This window comes from Coffea arabica, chromosome 1c, assembly GCF_036785885.1.
Source record: "Coffea arabica cultivar ET-39 chromosome 1c, Coffea Arabica ET-39 HiFi, whole genome shotgun sequence".
Taxonomy (NCBI): Eukaryota; Viridiplantae; Streptophyta; class Magnoliopsida; order Gentianales; family Rubiaceae; genus Coffea; species Coffea arabica.
Window position 1 is genome coordinate 1,896,644 of NC_092310.1, and position 21,475 is coordinate 1,918,118.

The window sequence follows — 21,475 nt, forward strand, 5'->3', positions numbered from 1 at the left end:
AATTGAGGCAAGTCTCTTTTAAATAAATCATGAAAAAGAAAATGCTACAGCTGATTGGCAGTTTGAACTTTGGAGGCACCATATTCAGTGCAACAAATCACAACCTTTGATTTATCCAGCTGATACATGAATAAAAAAGATAGCGCCGAGATGTGATCCAGCTAAGAATCAAATGAATTTCAAAAGGCAGTAATACTAATTAGGGGCCAACAAGGTTTATCCAATAACCTTTCTCGATCGGCTTAGAAAAAAGAAGTACTGCTTCTTTTGACAAACTTGCGCGCAATTTCCACCAACTTAAAGTTCCTCCTCGGCGTTTCACCTGAAAGTTTCCAAGTCAGTGCTGGGCTTTTCTTACTGCTTCTTTTCCTTTTTCGAATTGTTTGCCCCTTTTGTGGTCGAATGCCGAGCCTTTGATTTGTGGAAAAATAATTTAGTGAGTAAATTCCAGCACTTGGTGATTTCAATATCAAGGACCTCGAATGTTCTGGTGATTCTTGGAGTAGAAATCAAAGAGGAAAACTATTACTTCTATCCTTAATTAATAAAGGAGTACAATTATCCTGTTTTGTGAGAAATTTCAAGTGGCATGGCACAAAATTGGTGCCTTGGCAAGTGGGATTCTTTGTGCTCTGAGTCCTGTCTGAGCTTTACAGATGCAAGGAGCAATACGTTGAGAAAAAATACCATCGGACACAACCTGTAGTCAACTGCGGAACACTTGAGAAAAAATACGTTGCCTGTTATAGAGCTAAGATACAACTTTCAAGAAGGATGCAAGTTATCTAGCAGGGTTCAGCTAATCCACATCTTTCTGCTGCAAAATACTGGCTACTTTGAACTACAAGCAGCACGGAAGATATGGCAAATTGAGTTCCAAAAGAAGTAAAAGAGGACCTCATTAACATGTCTACAAATTGCTGAATCGGTTGGACAGTTTAAAATCACCAGCCGGCAAGGAAGATCTCAGGCTTTGGCCATCCGAGGCAGAGAGCAAAAGGGAATTCCATCCCGGATGTTTTCATCTGATCTGAGTGAATCAGGATCTGGTTCAGCAAGGGATCACAGGACTTCATTACAAATGATAGTAAGAGCGAGCTATCAAGGTTAATGTTGATCTTCGAGTGTAAAATCACTGCAAAACACAAAAACTCAAACTTAAGAAACTCAAGACAGCATGTAGTCAAGAATAAAGCCAGCACATAGTTGCATGACATTTTTGTTGTATTTGAAACACTAAAATAAGAACTTACCATGAAGAGATGAGCAATATCAACAAGTATAGGTGGTAGAATGAGCTTAATGGCCATCATCACAGCAGATGAAATAATTGCAGCCAACAAGCATGCTTGGCAGTCTCGACTAACCACAGCGATATGCTTCAAAACTTGCAGCTTAGACTTGATTGTGTTAGAAGATGCTCTGAAAAAACATCTTCCATTATGAGAAGATTTCTCAAGTTTTGGTTGTAATATGTTCAGAATTTAAAAGTCAAAATTGAGTAGTAAAAGAAGAGCAATATATCTGAACTTACTGGACTCTTAGAATCAAAAAACCAATTTGATGACCAACAGCTCTGGGAAACTCCTGAAATGTTTACGACTAGAAAATCACAACCAAGGAAAAGTGAGACAGAAACCCATCATTTACAAGACTTATCGAACAAATCACTAATCAAATGGTTCAAGAAGCTTGATAAATGCGCCTTCAAGAGGCGATTAAAATTTGGAGCCACTATTTACTCCCTCTAGAATCATAAGCTAGGGAGCTGATCACTTTAGCAATCACATCTTACATCCACAAAAGCAGATATATAAAATCAACAAAACAAAACTCCTAGTCACTTCAAAACAGAAAACTGGAAATTGCATGACATTCTTGTTTAGTCAATTATTCAGAAAGCTAAATCAATATTTGTTTTTGTTGTTCTTTTCTAACCTAAATCAGCAAGAATATATCAAATCTTTCTGGTCAGTCTACAAGTACCAGAAGTATCATAGAAACTATATTAGTTTTTGTTCAAAACACTGAAAAAGGAGGAGTTCTATAACAATAATGACAGTGAGTGGCACCACAAGCATGAAAGGAAGAGAGCCTCAGAATTGCCATGAAGGCGATCTCTTTGAGACTGCAAGATGCAACAGGCAGAGCTAATTACAACTATTTTACTCTTAAAATCTCATATGACAACTTCAGTAGAGGATAGCCTACCAACTCTCTATCGCTTGAAAAACATCTTAACATGACAATTTTTGAAGGTTATAGTTAATGCATTGGTTATTAAACTGCTTAACCCAACATTAAGTAATGGAAGAAGATTGTTGGTATTATAAATTATCAGACCACCAATTTCACAACCAAAGGCAGTGAGAGTAACTCGATTGACCATCGGATTTAGGTCAAGGGATCATAGCTAAAGAAAGATGATAAATATATTGGAGCAATTATGTCAATCCCATCATTTAAGAGACATAATAAGAATACCAATTATCAGATAATTTGGACCAAGATGATAAATATATTTAAAAGAGATCAAAGCAAGCATTTCCATCCCAGTAGAATCTCAAGTTTAAAGAGAAATAGCAGACATGATGGAAATACAAAAGTAAACTGGAAGTAGCAGACATATGAGATGAGCAAAAGTAAACTGCTAGTTTTTATTTAAAAAAAAAGAATTTTGTACCGTAGATGTAAATACAAAAAGTTTTCAGCTTTGGCATCGTGTTAAACTGTCCACACTCCACATCAAATAACTTGCTCTTGAACATCCGTTGAGCTTTCAGCTTTGACAAACTAAAGTTCTAAAATTGCCAATTTACTTCCATAATTCACAGCTTATAAGGTAGTACAATTAATGATTGAGATCTCTAATTGCAACCTGCAATCAACTTGCAAAATGATAATTCTTCAGTCCTTATTGTTACATTACTAGACAACATCTTGGAAACAGACGTTTTAAAACTTCAGATATTTTGCAACAAAATCATCTTACCATACAATATTTATCACCTGATATTGGATAGATTTAAAAGAATTTAGTAATGATTTTACTGGAGTATGTTGTCCTAAAGAAACAAAAAATTAGAAATTGACTCCTAAAATCTTTGTCCATCATTGCCTCTCTATAATTTTCTGTGTTCCATCAAACTTTGATTTTGACAATCTATTTCATGAATGTAAACGCATTATCATTCTTTCCTAGCAAATTGATAACCAAATGAACTTTTAGAGTACTTAGTTGGCTGAGGAGTTTTTAGATTGAAAATCTCAGGAAGGCATGTTTGCCTGCATTACAATAAAGATAGAAGAGCAAATTTCATGTCATTTTTGAGCTAGGAATCTTACAGAGAGAAAAGGTTTCTTTTTGTTGCCTTTGATCTAAAACTAATGAGCAGGAAATAAGGCTTGATACTAAGTACATCTACTAATCCATTTAAAACAAATTCCCTAACGTTACAGTACTTCCTCAAAATTTGCAAGCTTCTCATTGTCAATCTGTTTCTCTAATACAAGCTCTACCACCAACCAAACCCCCATAATCATCAGCAGAAATTCACGGTAATGATGGCTCTTGATCTTGAAAGACATTACATAAGTTGGGGAAAGAAGCAGTTTGTAGAGGCCAGCTGACAAAGATAGAGCATTTTATCAGGTTTTAGGCACTAGGAAGAAAGAAAAGTGTGCCTGTAGCGTGCCATCCTAATCATTTATGTCCAATTGAAACAGGATTTGATTCAACAAAGTTTTCAAAAGTTACAAGCTGTGTAATTCAATCAGTAAGTAAGTGCAATAGTAGATTTCTGTTGACATTTAAGCCTGAGATCATTGCAGAGCAGAAAACTCGAGCTGAGACAATATGTGAACAAGAAAGCTAATCAGAAAGTTCAGAAAATTCGACAATAGTTTTGTTCTGTCATTCTTACATAAGGCTAAAATATGTCTTGTTTGTTATGAAACTAAATGGATAAGCAAGTACTGAGTCGTGTTTACAATTACAGTGGTTTGGTTCCAACCACAAAGCAAGTAAGCACAATCATAAGCTTGAAAATAATGATAGGCAATTTGCATTTTACATTGAGGCATTGAGGAACAGTAGAGCTATGGGCCGCTGAGGAACAGTAGAGCTATGGGGATCCACATTTAACTGCTACCAAAACACCAGTTAGTTCTAACTTCTAACTGTGAGCAGTATGCCACAGATGACAATTTGAATCCTAAAACATGTACATCAGCCCCTCATTATCATGACTAAATATCACTGAATCTTTTGGACAGTTTAAAAGAACCTACCCCAATGGATATCTCAGACTTTGGCCATCCGAGGCACAGAGCGAAAGCGAATGCCGTCCTAGATGTCACTGTTCAACTGAAGCAGGATCTTGTTTAGCAAAGAATTGCAGGACTTTCAAAAAGTAAAGACAGTAAGAGCCATCGATTAGGTTCCCTGTTAAGCTTTGTGCTAAAATCACAGCAAAGCACAAAAACTCAAACTCAAGACGACTTTCAGGACAGAATAAAGCTAATGGAAATTTTCAGATAATTGCAGGTTTTCTATCATTGTAACTGAAGCCCCAGAAGGCAAAACTTACCATAAAAAAAAAGAAGCAACCAACAATCATAAAAGCAGAGAGAGCTTAAGAGCCTTTATCAAGGTGGATTCATTAAGAGCTGAAAGTCGCAACAAACAGACTTGACCAACTACCGGAATGCTTCAAAATATTCCACTTAGACAAGAATGTTGGAAGATACTCCACCAAGTTTTGTGCAAGATTTCTTTTGTTTTATATGTGATATATTACATATTAAAGTGGTTAAAAGTCAAAATGGAGTAGTGAAAGAAGAGAAGCATATCTAAAATTACCAGAATTTTTGAACCAAAACATGAAAGTGATGACCAACAGCTACGAAAACTCCTCAATTGACCATTGTCTTCATGGCTCAAAAGTCAAAATGAAGGAAAAGTGAGTCTGACAACCGTCATATATGACTCTGATAGAGCAATTACTAATCAAATAGTTCATATAAGTTTACAAGTTCATTATCAAGATGTCAAAGTTCAGAGAAACCATTTCATCCCCTTAGAATCACAATTTTAAATGGAGTGAGCTGACTTTAGCAATAATAAATTAAAATCCATAGGAACAGACATTTAAAATAAACAAAACTAGACTGCCAGTTGTTTTAAACATTAATAGGATATTTGTAGGAAATGCAGGCCAAAAGTTATTGCGTTCCAGCCATATAGATGTTACTGAAGAAGCTTCAAAATTCTAACCTCTGTTTGTCTAAGCAAGAGACCAAAAAAATCAGCTTGGAAAGTTTTGAAGAAAGGAGTGTCATCAGCATTGCTGATCTAAAGACAGAGAGAAAATGTTTCACAAATTTTCTGCATATGCTATGAATATAAAATGCAAATGCATTTTCCACAGACCAAAGTGCAGAGAACTCATTTCATCCTGATGCAAATCGTGAGTTTAAAGCGAGAGCTAATCTTAGAAATAATCTTTTACGTTGTTACTTGATTAGTTAATTTGTTTCACTTCTCTTTTATGCAGAACCTGCTTTGGTCACCCAAGAAAATCTTGTGCCTTTGGTTATTCATACACAAACAAGATATTAAGTCAAGCTTCCATTGAAGACATGTAACCATCACCTATTTATGGTAATGTTTATGGAGTACCTATAACTTTCAATCAAGATACAGAAACCTAAGAAAGACGCCAGACAAAATTGAAAAGAACAACTTCATGCAATTCTTCATTTTTGGTCAAGCGACTACCAACATAAGATTTACTCAACATCATATAGACCCAGTAATTTAATTTTGGAATAACTATGAATCTTAAAGTAAGAGCATCATTCTAGACGTACAATTTTTAACTGCAAAAAGATAACAGGCAAGCTCATAAAATCATGTTGTATCTAATGGAGCTAAGATACAACTTCAAGAAGGGTGGTGAGTAGCTTGCAGAGGCCAACTAACAGACAATAAGCAGTCATAAAGACAAACTGACAATTTTCCGCAACTAAATTGCAGCTAATTTGAGAGGCAAGCAGTACGAGACAGAATAGCAAATGAGGTCCATAATTGATGAATTACTACCTCATGTCATGGCCAACAGGTTGAAGGCATCACATTCACACCGTAGATCTCAGGCTTTGGCCATCTCAGTCACTTAGAAGCGAAAGAGAGTGTCATTCTATATGTTTGTCTCCAATTTGAAAATGATGTGGTTGAAGAAGGAATAATGGGATATTGATACGTGTGGCAGTAATTAAGCCATTGAGGTCTCCGGTGAGCTCTGAGCATAACACCACTGCAAAACAGAATACTCAAAACTCAAGACAGTGTATAGAAAATCATAAAGCTAACTAGAAAATTCGGGTAATTGCAGGACATTTCTGTTCAACAAATCTTACAGAAAGTGAGAGAGAGAGAGAGAGAGAGAGAGAGAGAGAGAGATTTTGTCATTGATATCGAACTAAATTAGTAAGCAGATACAAAATCTTTCTGGTCAGTCTACAAGAACCAAGTATTGTCATGAAAATTGTTCCAATTTGTGCCCAAAACTCCAAAAAATGACCGATTGAGTAATATAAAAAAAAATTGTTGCAACCAAAAAACATGACAAGCAGAGACAGCTCAAGAATCTTCATGAAGCGAATTCCTAGAGAGTAGCAAGCAATTACTACCTCAAGATCTTCATGAAGGCAAATCTTCATCAAAAAGTCCTGGTGATGATAGCTGTTCAAAAACATCCAATAAGCTGGGGCAAGGAATTTTTTCTGAGTAGCTCGTACAGGCCAGCTGACAGTCTTGAGCAATCAAAAACATAGACTGAAAACTTTCTGCAATTAGGTAACAACTAGTTTCAAGGACAAGAAGTCAGGAGAAAATTTGTAGTAACATAGCAGGTAAATTCTTATTGCTAGACCTCGTGATTGAAATGGCAGATTGACAGTGTGCAAGCTTCGACAATAAGGATATTTGGCTATTTGAGGCAGCAATATGAAAGAAAAGAGGGCCATCATAAACATTTCTGTCCAAGATACTGGGTTTGCAATTGAATGAGCAATTACTGCTAGTTGTTCTAAACGTTGATAGGTCATTTGTAGGAAATGCAGGCCAAAAGTTATGGTGTGAAGAAGCTTCAAAATTCTAACCTCTGTTCGTGAAGCTATTCTTCTATCAATCCTACAAAAACAAAGCATAGAACAGAATATGATCAGAGATACAGTAAAACATCAAAGCACGAAACAGAACAGGTGCTTGGGGTCATTCTAATTGATAGTTACAAGAGTATTACTATTATGTTGTAAGGAGTAAATGAAGAGCACCAATATTTTGGACCTAATAAGAAATGCTAATGCCGCAGCTTTGAAAGATAATAAATAGGACGATAAAAAGGGAGAAGAGAAAATTGTGAAAATAACCACGAAAGGGAGACTTTTTAGGTTTTCTCACGAGAAGGTTAATCAGAGAATGGGAGATTGATTGTAAAGCGAATTAAGAAAGAGGTTATTGAAGGCAATCTTACATGATTGAATTTGATCCGAAGATGAAAGTTGGTTATTAATCAACTTATGCGTAGGCGTTGAATGTGAGAAACTTTGGACCACTGGGAGTCGGGGCGCTGCTCTCAGGAGTGCATCTTTCTTTTAACAGAGGAGAACCCCAAACCCGCAGATGTTTTAGTTTGGTGAGACTTCTCATGACATCCTCAGAGGGTAAATGTCCAAGCTCTTCGAAACGAAATAACCACAGCTCTTCAAGAGCACCGAAGTTTCCGAACCAATCTGGCAGAGCTTTTACACCTCCAAAGTCTTCAAGCCGTAGTGACGTGAGAGTGGCCAAGTGTTGGATCTGATCTGGCAGTGACTCCATGTGTGGCAACCCATATAATTCTAATCGACGGAATGCGGATGATGAAGAGGAGGAGGAGGAGGATATCAATCCAGACCAATCAAGCTCATTGTAAATTGAAGAATTTTCATGATCATCATCATCATCGGAGAAGGGACCAATTACAAGCTCCCTTAAGCTGGTTAGGAAACCAAATCCTTTGGGCGTCATGCTTGTTTTCAGTTTGGGACACCTGTATAATTCCAGCTTCAAGAGAGAAGGCGTTTGTTGCAAATCAAGCGGAAAGGAGATAAGATTGCGGCAACCAAACACCCGAAGCTTCTGGAGAGATGCACAAGAGTGTAGCATGTCACCGGGCAGATGCGTCAACCCATCGCAATTTTCAATCACTAGCACTTTAAGAGACGTAAAGTTTTGCAGGGGAAGGAGTTCTCTGCATCTGTGGCAGTAATGAAACTCCAAACTCGTTAATTTGGGGAGTGTTGTTGCTGACTCGGGGAGTGTTGTTGTTGTTGACAAATCCATTAACCATCGAGGAAATTGATCTCCCATAAAAGCGCAAATTACCAACTCCTCCAAATTTGGGTGGGGTCGAAGGCCGTCCAACACATCTTTATCGTTGTAGTTGTCGCCTTCTCGATCATGGGCCCACACAAGGTGCAGCCTAAATAGACTTGTCTGTTCAGATAGTTTTGCTTCCTCAGCTGCTTTCCTATCCTGTACTAGTTGAAGATTGCGTATAGTTAAACTGCCTTTGAGCTTCTTCAAGCATCCAAGCTCTCCAATTCGTCGACCCTTCTCTCGACCCCCGTTAAAGAACTCTAGAGTCTGAAGGCAAGTCAGTCGTCCCATCTCTAGCGGCATTTGAAAATTTTCATCACCTCTGTAATAGTGGAGATGTCTCAAGCTAATCAAATTGCACATCCCCTTCGGAAGATCTTTAACCTTTGAGTAACTTAGAGTCAATGTCTGTAGATTATAAAGCTTGCAAAGGGAGTCTGGCAAAACACTGATTGCAGACCGCTTAAGGCTAACATACCGCAAATGTATTAGTTTGCCAATTGAGACTGGAAGCTCTTCAGTTGTTGCATAAGACAAATTCAAAACATACAAGTTCTTCAACTTCATTAACATATCGCCAGATAAGTCACCCTCCATGAAGAACAATGTATGAAGTGAAGTTGATAGACTCTCCAAAAGTTTTTCTCTGTCTTCTCTGCCACCAGATGAGTCTATTGCAAGGTAACGAATCTGATTACTATGGTCTGCTACACGTGTATCCCTATCATTAATGATTTTGGTAGACTTTGACATTGACTCTGCAAGGTTGTGCACCAGATCATGCATCTTATAACATGGTCCCTGATAATTTCTTGTTTCTTCAAACAACGAACTCTGTAATAAAATTCTCAGATGATTCATTCCAATTTCCTCCATCATCATTTGGCTGGTGGCATCTGCTTGTAGGAAACCTTCTGCCATCCAAAGTTCGATTAGCATATCTCTTTTCATCTCAATATCCTTCGGAAATATAGAACAATATGCAAAACATTTCTTAATGTATGGAGATGGCAAATTATCAAAACTCAACTTAAGTATTTGCATCACACCATCTCCACCTACACTCAAACTTGAAAGCCTATTCTCCAAAATTGATCGCCACTCCTCTTTTCTCTTTAAAGATAATAGACCTCCGATTACACTTGCAGCCAATGGTATACCATCACATCTTTCGATTACTCTCTCTTTAATTGCTTTTAGTTCATCTGGTTCTTCTTCATCTCCAACTATCTTTTCTTTTACGATGGACCAACAATGATCATCAGGTAGTTTTCCTAACGGATAGGGTTCATTTTCCATCCTCAAAACTCTAGACACACTATGTGCCACTGGACCTAGACGACTAGTGACCAGACACCAGCTTCCATTAGTTGGATTGAGCCCCTTCAAGGTGGTGTAAAACTCATCCCACAATACCTGATTATCATCCCACACATCATCAAGGACTAGGAAATATCTTTTTCCCCCTACGTGATTCCCAATTTTTCCAACGATGACATTCCTATCTTCTACTTCAACCTTATCTTCCGTCAATTGCACTAATATGAGTTTGAAAAGCTCCTCTATTTGAACTTTTCTCGATACACAAACCCAAATTTTTTTGTTAAAGTGTTCATCAATTTGCTTGTTGTTGTATATGGATTTAGCCAAAGTTGTTTTGCCTAAACCTCCCATACCAATTATGGGAAGAACAGAAACAACCTTCTCAGATGGTCTCAACAACATCTCTAGTATATTTAATTCATCATCGGCTCTTCCAACCATTGGAGCAACAACAGAGTCGGTCTGCCGACCTCTCGTGCCTCCAACAGCAGGAGCAGCAGGGAGGGCAGCAGGCACGACTGACTTACTGTCCAGTCCAAAATCACGGGCTTGTTGATTTATCTCCTTCAACTTCAGTTTGACGTCCCTGACCTTAGAAGCCATTCTCCAACGAAAGGCAAGATTAATGTTAGAGAAAGAGAAGAAGCAGCATACCTTGAGCTTGTGTCGGTTTCGGGACTCCACCTGGTGACGAAGAGATTCATAGTGGAGCTCATCCAACACATTCTGAGCATCATAAGCCACCTCCTCGAGACACTTCAACCATCGTTGCACTCCTCTAATTTGGTTTTGCCTTTCCTCAGCATCAGCCAGGACATCTTTGATAAAGTCAAGAGAAAGTGTCATGCTGGCCACATCCTTCTTGAACCCAACTAGCAAACCAATCCTATCAGAGGCAAGAGACAGTGCCCTTTCCAAGGTGACCTGAATTGCGGCACCGATAACAAGGTCGGCCATTTTTGCTGCCTTGGATTCAGTGTTGAGATCAAGATGGTTTTTTTTTTTTTTTTTTTTTTATGGAAGGTTTTTTGCAGCGAGGAACTGGTAATCTTATCTAGGCTAGTATAATTGGTTATGAAGAAAGGAGCATTAATAATTATTGCGCGTATACGTGGAGTTCTTCTCCGACAAATTTGTAAGCTTTTGCATTGGCATGCTTACAGAGCAACTTTCTCAATTATTGTGGTTGTTGGGGCATCATGTTTGGTTGTGGACCAATATTTTGTTTTTGTCCACGATCAAATCGTAAAAAGCAGAGTGAGATTCTGCTTTGGTTACATGCGCGTCATTATTGTTAATCCTTGGAAAATGAATTTATGACATACAGTAATTTGGTCTGAATTTTGTTCGGTTTTGGGAAGCAATAATGTTCTCTGTTTTCGCACTAGCTATGATGCATTTTGCTTCTTGGCTTAGTAATCAGGCTTGAGATTTTAAATTACCTTTTGTACTTTAGCGTTTCAAACATATATATAACATGAAAGCCTTCTACTCCTCTCTTTAAAATCTGATAGTCTTTAATTCAGATCGGTATTAATCTGATAGTCTTTTGATATAGTTTCCGCTTCTTGTGGAATGTTCTGAATCTTTCCTAAAGCAACATTTTCCAATTTGAGTTCCAGAATTGTTGCAAACTTTTTTGGTTTGCGCATCACTTTGCACGTAAGAGTTCAAAATTTCACCACCAATTAAATATAGTTTTCCTCGCAACTTGTCTGGTTTGGATTGCTATTTTTAGGAATTTTTTGTAGAAAAATATACTGCAGAGATTTTGATATATATGAGGTAAAAAAGTGATTGAAAAATGTATTTACGAAAAAAAATGTTAGTTTCCTTTTCTCTTCTATTTTGAATTTCTCCCAACTTATGTTTCCTTGTTGCAAATCTTGCCAAACTTTATAAGATATGTCTTATCAATTTCTTTGATACCTGAAACACTAGAAATTTCTCATTCCTTATGTGTATTCTTGTTTAATTATTTAATTTGGTTCCTGAAACACAAGAAATTAGTAAAGAATTTAGATCCAATTTGGTGCAACGCTTCTTTGACAAACTGAATCGGATGCTTCTGCAACGGAAGTGTTTTTTTTTTTTTTTTATAGCAACAATAACTTTTCCTACAACCTAATTTATTCTATTCTACAGGGAGGAGGAGCCTAATTTATTCTATTCTATATGGAGGAGAGCCTAAAAAGATTATACTATACGGACCTGACTCGATCAAAGAGTTAATTTGACAACTCCATTAAATTTTTTTCATTATATATAGAATTTGAACTCCAGATTTACAATCTAAAAAAAAAAATTAATCTCTTTTTGGTTTCCACATAGCCAAAGCTCAGTTGGCCCAGTGGTTGCAACTTGCAACGGCAGTTGCTTGGCATTTTCAATTCACCTTTCTTTGTAGTGTAGTAGTTGCCGGGATTCTTCATCTACCTTTGATCCACATTCCACATGCTTTTGGGGGGGGGCATCGGATGTGGAAAATTCCACCCAAGAAGGAAAAGAAACCGTGTTGAATGATGAAGAAAAGAAAATGGCAATCATCATTGAGACTCTAATAATTGCCATGGAGAAGTTTGCCTGGCAATTTCACTTGGCTTTATTGATCAATGCTTAGCTGGGTATTTCATCTTTTTCTGATTGAAAGCTGTCTGGGGGCTTTGGCTGTGGAAAATATCTCAATAGTTTGTCAGAGTAGTGGTTTGACCCAAGGCTGACCCCCGCAAAAAAAGAAGAAAAACTATGTTCAACGATAAAAATGTAAAGGAGAAAGAAGAATTGACAACATAGCTGGTGACTTTGCAACATTAATTGCCTCAGTCATTAATCCTTGGGAAATAGACTAAAAACGTTATTTTGCGCCCGGCGGGGGGGGGGGGGGGGGGGAACTTAAAAAATAATCCGTGGTTCACTTATCAAAAACATGAAGTGGAGTTAGCAATCAGGTTTGGCGTGTAGCAACATAATTGGCCAATGGTTGGGTGCTTTCTTAGCTTTTACACTTGTGAAATTGCCAAAATAGTCATTCGTAATTCCACAAGCTTTCTAGCACTTTAAAAATTCAAACATTTTGTTTCAAAATGTCTTGTTTATGTACAGCATACAAAATTTAAGTGGGGAAAGTTTAAGGAGTTTCTTTATTACTATTTTTTTTTAAAGTACAATATACAATCAACTGGAGTTAGAAGTGAAATAGACCTTTAGCTCACACTATGATTATAAACTTTGACTGAATTGGATGTTTTGGGAAGGGGAAAATGAGCATGTTCTTGTGGATTTCAATTTTTACAATTGAATTATTTGCCTATGATATGATCACAAGTTTAACTTAAATGGAGTTGCGATAATAGAAGATTCTCAAAAGAATACTTCAAAAGGTGGAAATTGAAAATGAGTGGAAATTAATGGGGAATTAACCAGTTATTTGGATACTTGAATTAACCAGTTATAGGCATGGAAATATAGAAATGCTTTTCTTGTAACATATCGTTGAGCTATCGAGGAAAAAGATTTGAAGCCAAGATGTGTAAGATCGATGTCACATTGCTGCTTCGTGGAACAACATTGATGCACAAGCACTAGTTCGCACGAAAGCAATTTTTCAAGTAGACACCATGTAAAATGTCAGTTTGATGAACTAAGGTTGACCTTATATGTTCCCATTTAATTCTTGTAAAATTGATTTCCATAATTTTATCTTTCCAACGTTCCCATCCACCAACTGGGATCCTTTTTTGAATACAAAATTGTGCCTTAGCAATTCAGTTTTCTAAACTGCTCCCTGATTAACATAAAGTAAAAGGGCTCAAGCTGATTGATTCTTGTGCTCTGAGTCCTGTCCTGAGCTTTACAGATACAAGGAGCAATGGACAAGTATCTTTGGACACAACCTGTAGTCAACTGCAGAACACTGAGAAAAAATATGTTGCCTGTTATAGAGCTAAGATACAACTTCAAGAAGGATGCAAGCATCTATCAGGGTTCAGCTAATCCACGTTTTCCTGCTACAAAATACTGCTAGTTTGAACGACAAGCAGTATGGAAGATACAGTGAATTGAGTTCCAAAAGAAGTAAAATAGCAACTAGTTAACATGTCTACAAATTGCTGAATCGGCTGGACAGTTTAAAAGCACCACACCGACAAGGAAGATCTCAGGCTTTAGCCATCCGAGGCAGAGAGCAAAAGAGAATTCCATCCTGGATGTTTTCAACTGATCTGATTGAAATAGGATCTGGTTCAGCAAGGGATCATAGGACTTCATTACAAATGATAGTAAGAGCGAGTTATCAAGGTTAATGTTGATCTTTGAGTGTAAAATCACTGCAAAACACAAAAACTCAAACTTAAGAAACTCGAGACAGCATGCAGTCAAGAATAAAGCCAGCACATAGTTGCATGACATATTTGTTGTATTTGAAACACTAAAATAAGAACTTACCATGAAGAGAGGAGCAACCAACAAGTATTGAAGGCGGGGTGAGCTTAATAGCCTTCATCACAGCAGATGAAATAATTGCAGCAAGTAGCAGCAGCCAACAAGTACGCTTCAAACTTGCAGCTTAGACTTGATTGTGTCAGAAGATACGATAACAAGTCTGTGCAGCTTCACTGCATCTTCCGTGGCTGCTCCCAAAAACATTTTCATTATGAATTTATGAGAAGATTTCTCAAGTTTTGGTTGTAATATGTTCAGATTCAAAGTAGTTAAAAGTCAAATTTGAGTAGTAAAAGAAGAGTAGTATATCTGAACTTACCGGACTCTTAGAACCAAACACCAATTTGACGACCAACAGCTCTGAAAACTCCTGAAATCTTTACTCCTAGAAAATCATAACCAAGGAAAAGTGAGACAGAAACCCATCATCTACGAGACTTATCGAACAAATCACTAATCAAATGGTTCAAGAAGCTTGATATATGTGCCTTCAAGAGGTGATTAAACTCTGGAGCAACTATTTACTCCCTCTAGAATCATGAGTTAGGGAGCTGATCACTTTAGCAATCACATCTTACATCCGCAAAAGTAGATATATAAAATCAACAAAACGAAACTCTTGGTGCGCATTTCATATTGATGGGTAAATCGTAGGAAATGCAAACCAAAAATTAATTAATACCAGCTATAAAAATCTAATCTAGGTTCATCTAGGGAACAGACCACAAAAATCTGCTTGTTAAGTGCAGGAGAAAGACGTGCAGCAGAGAATTGGTGGTTTAAAGTCTTGTAAAAAAGGCTTCTAGAATTGCTGCATGTGATATCGAATTTAAAACGTCCAATGCATTTTCAATAGGTGAAACTTCAGACTGAGCAACCATTTCATCCTGATGAAATCACGAGTTCAAAGAGAGTGTGCGGATGTTAGCAAACACAACGTACAAAGGACAGTAACTGACATTAGTGCATTTCATCCAAACCATGATTCAGTTCACCCAAGAAAATCTCATTCATTTGCCATGTTTGGTCTAGTACATAAACATGGTATTGAATTAAGCCTCCATTTTCCATGTTTGATCTTTGCATCAGCAAATAATATGTCATAGAACGTGAGCAATACCAATTTAACATTAGAAATTAACCAAAAAGATTGTTTAGTTCCATTAATTGACATGGAGCCGTGCATGGCTTACTAGTGGAAAAGGTTACGAAATATTGTGCTTATTCATGATGAAGAGATTGAAATGACTGACTCTGTATCCAACTTGGCAGACCTAATCTGTTGTTGCTTCAATTATCAGTTGTTATACTTTCAAGGAAAGAGAGGATTTTCAAAAGTGAAGGCGGTAATTAGGAGCCATCAGGGTTCCCAACTGAGCTTTAAGCCTACAGTCACTGCAAAACAGAAAACCAGACTCAGGACTTCACATAGCAAATCATGAGGCTAACTGGAAATTGCATGACATTTTTGTTTAGTCAATTATTCAGAAAGCCAAATCAATATTTGTTTCTGTTGTGCTTTTCTAACCTAAATCAGTAGGAAGATATCAAATCTTTCTGCTCAATCTACAAGTACCAGAAGTGCCATAGAAACTATTAGTTTTTGTTCAAAACACTGAAAAATGAGAAGTTCTATAACAATAATGATAATGAGCAGCACCCACAAGCATGAAAGGTAGAGAGCTCTAGAATTGCATGAAGGCGAACTCTTTGAGACAGCAAGATGCAACGAGTAGAGCTAATTACAACTCTTTGACTCTTAAAATCTCAAATCATGGCATTTGAACTTAAACTTCAGAAGGGGATAGTCTACCAAGCCTCTGCTGCTTGAAGGTGGTCTTAAACATGACAATTTTTTGAAGGTTTTAATTAGTGCATGGGATATTGAACTTCTTAAAACCCAATATTAAGCAGAGGAAGAAGATTATTGGTATTATAAATTATCTAACAGTCAGAGTCATCGATGAGGTTCCCTGTTAAGCTTTGTGCCGAAAACCACTGCAAAGCACAAAAACTCAAACTCAAGATGGTGCTCAAGATAGAATAAAGCGAATGGAAATTTTCAGATAATTGCAGGTTTTCTGTCATTGTAACTAAAGCCCCAAAAGGAGAAACTTACCATAAAAAAAGAGGCAACCAACAATCATAAAAGCAGAGAGAGCTTAAAAGCCTTTATCAAGGTGGATTCATTAACAGTAGCAAGTCGCAACAAGCAGGCTTGACCAACTACCGGAATGCTTCAAAACATTCCGCCTAGAGTTGTTCGGTTGGAAGATACTCCACCAAGTTTTGTGCAACTTCATTGCTCAAACAGTACACACCTTCTTCGGCTACCTCAAAAATATCTTTGTGACAACAAGATTTCTTTTGTTTTATATGTAATATATTAGATATTAAAGTGGTAAAAAGTAAAAATTGAGTAGTGAAAGAAGAGAAGCATATCTAAAATGACCAGAAATTTTGAACCAAAACATGAAAGTAATGACCAACCCCTGCAAAAACGCCTCAATTGACCATTGTCTTCATGGCTCAAAAGCCAAAATCAAGGAAAAGTGACCAGAAAACCATCATATATGACTCTGATAGAGTATGCAAGTTCATTATCAAGAAGTAAAAGTTCAGTCCCCTTAGAATCAGAATTTTAAACAGAGTGAGATGACTTTAGCAATAATAACTTAAAATCCACAGAAGCAGAGCACGTAAATAGACTGCTAGTTGTTGTAAACGTTGATAGGCTATTTGTAGGAAATGCAGGCCAAAAGTTATTGAGGTCTAGCCATATAGACGGTGCTGAAGAAGCTTCAAAATACTAACCTCTGTTCGTGAAGCTATTCTTCTATCAATCCTACAAAAACAAAGCATAGAACAGAATATGAACAGAGATACAGTAAAACATCAAAGCACGTAACAGAACAGGTCATTCTAATTGATAGTTTCAAGAGTATTACAATTATGTTGTAAGGAGTCAATGAAGAGCACCAATATTTTGGACCTAATAAGAAATGCTAATGCCGCAGCTTTGAAAGATAATAAATAGGACGATAAAAAGGGAAAAGAGAAATTTGTGAGAATAACCATGGGGACTTTTTAGGTTTTCTCACGAGAAGGTTAATCAGAGGGGGAGGTGAAGAGAATGGGAGATTGATTGTAAAGCAAATTAAAAACATAGGTAGGAGGCAATCTTACATGATTGAATTTGATCTGAAGATGAAAGTTGGTTATTAATCAACTTATGCGTAGGTCTTGAATGTGAGAAACTTTGGACCACTGGGAGTCGGGGCCGCTGCTCTCAGGAGTGCATCTTTCTTTTAACAGAGGAGAACCATAAACCTCCAGACGTTTTAGTTTGGTGAGACTTCTCATGGCATCCTCAGAGGGTAGATGTCGAAGCTCTTCGAAACCAATTAACCACAGCTCTTCAAGAGCAGCGAAGTTTCCGAACCAATCTGGCAGAGCTTCTACACCTCCAAAGTCACGTAGCAATAGTGACGTGAGAGTGGTCAAGTGTTGGATCTGAGGTGGCAGGTACTCCATGTGTGACAACCCATATAATTCTAATTCACGGAGTGCGGATGACGAAGAGGAGGAGGAGGAGGATATCAATCCAGACCAATCAAACTCATTGTAAATTGAAGAATTTTCATGATCATCACCATCATCTGAGAAGGGACCAATTTCAAGCTCCCTTAAGCCGGTTAGGAAACCAAATCCTTTGGGCGTCATGCTTGTTTTCAGTTCGGGACACCTGTATAATACCAGCTCCAAGAGAGAAGGCGTTTGTTGCAAATCAAGCGGAAAGGAGATAAGATTGCCACAATAAATCACCCGAAGCTTCTGGAGAGAGGCACAAGAGTGTAGCATGTCACCGGGCAGATTCGTCAACCCATCACAATACCAAATCTCTAGCTCTATAAGAGATGTAAAGTTTTGTAGGGGAAGGAGTTCTCTGCATTTGTTGCAGCCATAAAATACCAAACTCGCTAACTTGGGAGGTGGTGTTGTTGTTGGCAAATCCATTAACCATCGAGGAAATTGATCACCCATAAAATGCCACATTTCCAACTCCTCCAAATTTGGGTGGGGTCGAAGGCCATCTAACACATCTTCGTCCTTGTAGTTGTCGCCTTCTCGATCACAGGCCCACCAAAGTTCCAGCCTAAATAGATTTGCCTTTTCAGATAGTTTTGCTTCCTCAGCTCCTTCCTTATCCTTTACAAGTTCCAGATTGCGTATCTCCAAATTGCCTTTGAGGTTATTCAAGCTTCCAAGCTCTCCAATTCGTCGACCCTTCTCTCGACCCACATTAAAGAACTCTAGCGTCTGAAGGCAAGTCAGCCATCCCATATTCAGCGGCATTTGAAATTCTTTATTAGTGGTGTAAAAGTGGAGATGTCTCAAGCTAATCAAATCGCGCATCCCCTTCGGAAGATCTTTAACTTTTGAGTCACTTAGCGTCAATGTCTGCAGATTATAAAGCTTGCAAAGGGAGTCCGGCAAAATACTGATTGGAGAATACTCAAGGTTAACGTACCGCAAATGTATCAGTTTGCCAATTGAGGCTGGTAGCTCTTCAGTTGTTGCAAAAGACAAATTCAAAACATACAAATTCTTCAACTTCATTAACATATCACTAGATAAGTCACCATTGACAATGAACAATGTATGAAGCGAAGTTGATAGACTCTCCAAAAGTTTTTCTCTGTCTTCTCCACCACCAAATGAGTCTGTTGCAAGGTAACGAATCTGATTACCATTGTCTACTATACTCGTATCCCTATCAATAATGACTTTGGTAGACTTTGACATTGACTCTGCAAGGTCGTGCACCAGATCATGCATCTTATAAGATGTTGATGTTTCTGACTCATCAATTATTTCTTCAAACAATGAACTCTGCAATAAAATTTCCAAGTAATACTCTCCAATTTCCTCCATCATCATTTGTCTATTGGCATCTGCTTGCAAAAAACCTTCTGCCATCCAAAGTTTGATTAGCATATCTCCTTTCATCTCAATATCCTTAGGAAATATAGAACAATACGCAAAACATTTCTTAATGTATGGAGATGGCAAATTATCAAAACTCAACTTAAGTATTTGCATTACACGATCTTCATCTCCACTCAAACTCGAAAGCCTATTCTCCAAAATTGATCGCCACTTCTCTTTTCCATGTAAAGATAATAGACCTCCTATTACACTTGCAGCCAATGGTAGACCATCACATCTTTTGATTACTCTCTCTCTAATTGCTTTTAGTTCATCAGGTACTTCTCCCCCTCTAGCTGCTTTTTCTTTTATGATAGACCAACAATGATCATCAGGTAGTTTTCCTAATCGATAGGCTTCATTTTCCATCATCAAAACTCTAGACACACACTGCGCCACTGGACCTGGACGAGTAGTGACCAGACACCAGCTTCCATTAGTTGGATTGAGCCCCTTCAAGGTGTTGAAAAAGTCCTCCCACAATGCTTGATCATCATCCCACACATCATCAAGGACTAGGAAATATCTTTTTCCCCCTAGGTTGTTCCCAAGTTTTCCAACGATGACATTCCTATCATCCACTTCAACCTTTTCTCCCGTCAATTGCAATAAAATGAGTTTGAAAAGCTCCACTATTGGAACTTTTCTCGATACACAAACCCAAATCTTTTTGTTAAAGTGCGCATCAATTTGGTGATTGTTGTAGATCGATTTAGCCAAAGTTGTTTTGCCTAGACCTCCCATACCAACTATGGGAAGAACAGAAACAACCTTCTCAGACAGGCTCAACAAAATCTTCACTATCTCTGATTCATCATCGGCTCTTCCAATTATTGGAACAAGAACAGAGTCAGTCTGCCGATTTCTTGCGTCTCCAACAGCAGCAGGGAGGGCAGCAGGCACGACTGACTTACTGTCCAGTCCAAACTCACGGGCTTGTTGATTTATCTCCTTCAACTTCAGTTTGACGTCCATGACCTTAGAAGCCATTCTCCAGCGAAAAGCAAGATTAATGTTAGAGAAGGAGAAGAAGCAGCATACCTTGAGCTTGTGTCGGTTTCGGGACTCCACCTGGTGACGAAGAGATTCATAGTGGAGCTCATCCAACACATTCTGAGCATCATAAGCCACCTCATCGAGACACTTCAACCATCGTTGCACTCCTCTAATTTGGTTTTGCCTTTCCTCAGCATCAGCCAGGACATCTTTGATAAAGCCAAGAGAAAGTGTCATGCTGGCCACGTCCTTCTTGAACCCAACCAGCAAACCAATGCTATCAGAGGCAAGAGACAGTGCCCTTTCCAAGGTGACCTGAATTGCGGCACCGATAACAGGGTCGGCCATTTTTTTTCTTTTTAATAAACAACTTGGATTCAGTCTTGAGATCAAGATGGTTTTTTAAAATGGGAGGTTTTAGCAGCCAGAAATTGGTAATGTTACAAGTGGTGGTTAAAAGGAGAAGAGCATTGATATTTGGTCGCTTAAAAGTGCGGAGTTATTCTTAACTTGGATGCCTTCGTTCGCAATGGAAATATATATTCCTTGCTTGGCTTGGGAATTTCACTAACTTTCTTGCTGGGGCCTTCATCTTTATTCCAATTTCCATTGAGGGCTGACGATTACATTTGCTGTTTGCTTAACATATATTTCATTCATTCGTTAATCCTTGAAAGATGAACTAATTAGAACATAATTTGGTCAACAATTATGTGTTCCAAATTTTTTATATTAACATTTAGCTAATAAGGTTTAACAGAGAATGATGTGATGTGAACAATTATTCAGCCTAACAACGCAGCATATCAGTTTATTCTAATTTTTTCTACAAAATTCCAAAAGGAGAAAGCACTATTCACAAATACACCAGGATATCAAGCCGAATACTGTAACTCCTCCTATTACCAGCATTGCAATGCATGTTAAGTTATAATGATCAAACTTCAAGTATTTGATATTTGAACTTCATTAGAATCGAGAGGTAACATTTATGTTCCCCTCCATCTTATACTTATTTTCTAGTAACTTAATAATTTTTTACTTTTATTTTTAAAAAAAATTTAAGGAGTACAATTACCTTAATCAGTGAGAAATTTCAAGTAGTGGCATAGCATAGGTGTTAAAAACTCCATGTTCCACCTCAACTTCTGGTTGCCAGTAATAAGCACGTGATTGAAATGACCCATAACACAACATCATTAAAAGAAATAGTTTGTCAATTGTCCTAAATTTGCTTAAAATTTGAAATAGTTTGGGACCAAAATTATTTTTTACCAAAAATTTTGCCAAAAATTAAGGACC

The 21,475-nt window shown here is 37.7% G+C and overlaps 3 protein-coding genes across 32 annotated transcripts; all 3 read right to left on the reverse strand.

Annotated features, from left to right (window-relative positions):
• Window positions 1-703: 703 nt before the first annotated feature.
• LOC140036847 (putative disease resistance protein RGA4) lies at window positions 704-10,537 on the reverse strand. 27 transcript variants are annotated; one of them, XR_011840643.1, is made up of 9 exons: window positions 10,403-10,536; window positions 7,539-9,339; window positions 6,936-7,195; window positions 6,694-6,849; window positions 6,104-6,317; window positions 4,291-4,366; window positions 1,535-1,587; window positions 1,254-1,422; window positions 704-1,135 (listed from the first exon to the last, which is right to left on the reverse strand). XR_011840643.1 is itself a non-coding variant. In XM_072080298.1 (3 exons), exon 2 carries the CDS (start codon window positions 9,305-9,307, stop codon window positions 7,583-7,585), a length of 1,725 nt encoding a protein of 574 aa, XP_071936399.1. In that variant the 5' UTR covers window positions 9,308-9,339; window positions 10,403-10,536; the 3' UTR covers window positions 6,900-7,195; window positions 7,539-7,582. The 27 variants fall into 27 exon arrangements, 1 of the variants encoding a protein (XP_071936399.1); XR_011840591.1 differs by having other exon boundaries at window positions 1,535-1,602; XR_011840586.1 differs by having other exon boundaries at window positions 1,535-2,878.
• On the reverse strand, window positions 9,311-10,938 carry LOC140038265 (putative disease resistance protein RGA3; the record flags this gene model as incomplete). The annotated part of the gene is made up of 1 exon (XM_072083392.1): window positions 9,311-10,938. A coding segment is annotated over exon 1 (1,395 nt), but the record flags the coding sequence as incomplete, so codon positions are not given.
• A 2,724-nt stretch (window positions 10,939-13,662) lies between these two features.
• Window positions 13,663-20,725, reverse strand: LOC140004276 (putative disease resistance protein RGA3). Of its 4 annotated transcripts, none has more exons than XM_072078156.1 (5): window positions 17,375-20,725; window positions 17,003-17,033; window positions 14,508-14,573; window positions 14,192-14,376; window positions 13,663-14,073 (listed from the first exon to the last, which is right to left on the reverse strand). In XM_072078156.1, the coding sequence occupies exon 1, from the start codon at window positions 20,519-20,521 to the stop codon at window positions 17,414-17,416; it is 3,108 nt and encodes a 1,035-aa protein (XP_071934257.1). In that variant the 5' UTR covers window positions 20,522-20,725; the 3' UTR covers window positions 13,663-14,073; window positions 14,192-14,376; window positions 14,508-14,573; window positions 17,003-17,033; window positions 17,375-17,413. The 4 variants fall into 4 exon arrangements, with proteins under 4 accessions (XP_071934257.1, XP_071934200.1, XP_071934232.1 ...); XM_072078099.1 differs by having other exon boundaries at window positions 14,508-15,583; XM_072078131.1 differs by lacking the exon at window positions 17,003-17,033 and having other exon boundaries at window positions 14,508-15,583.
• Between the last annotated feature and the right edge of the window lie 750 nt (window positions 20,726-21,475).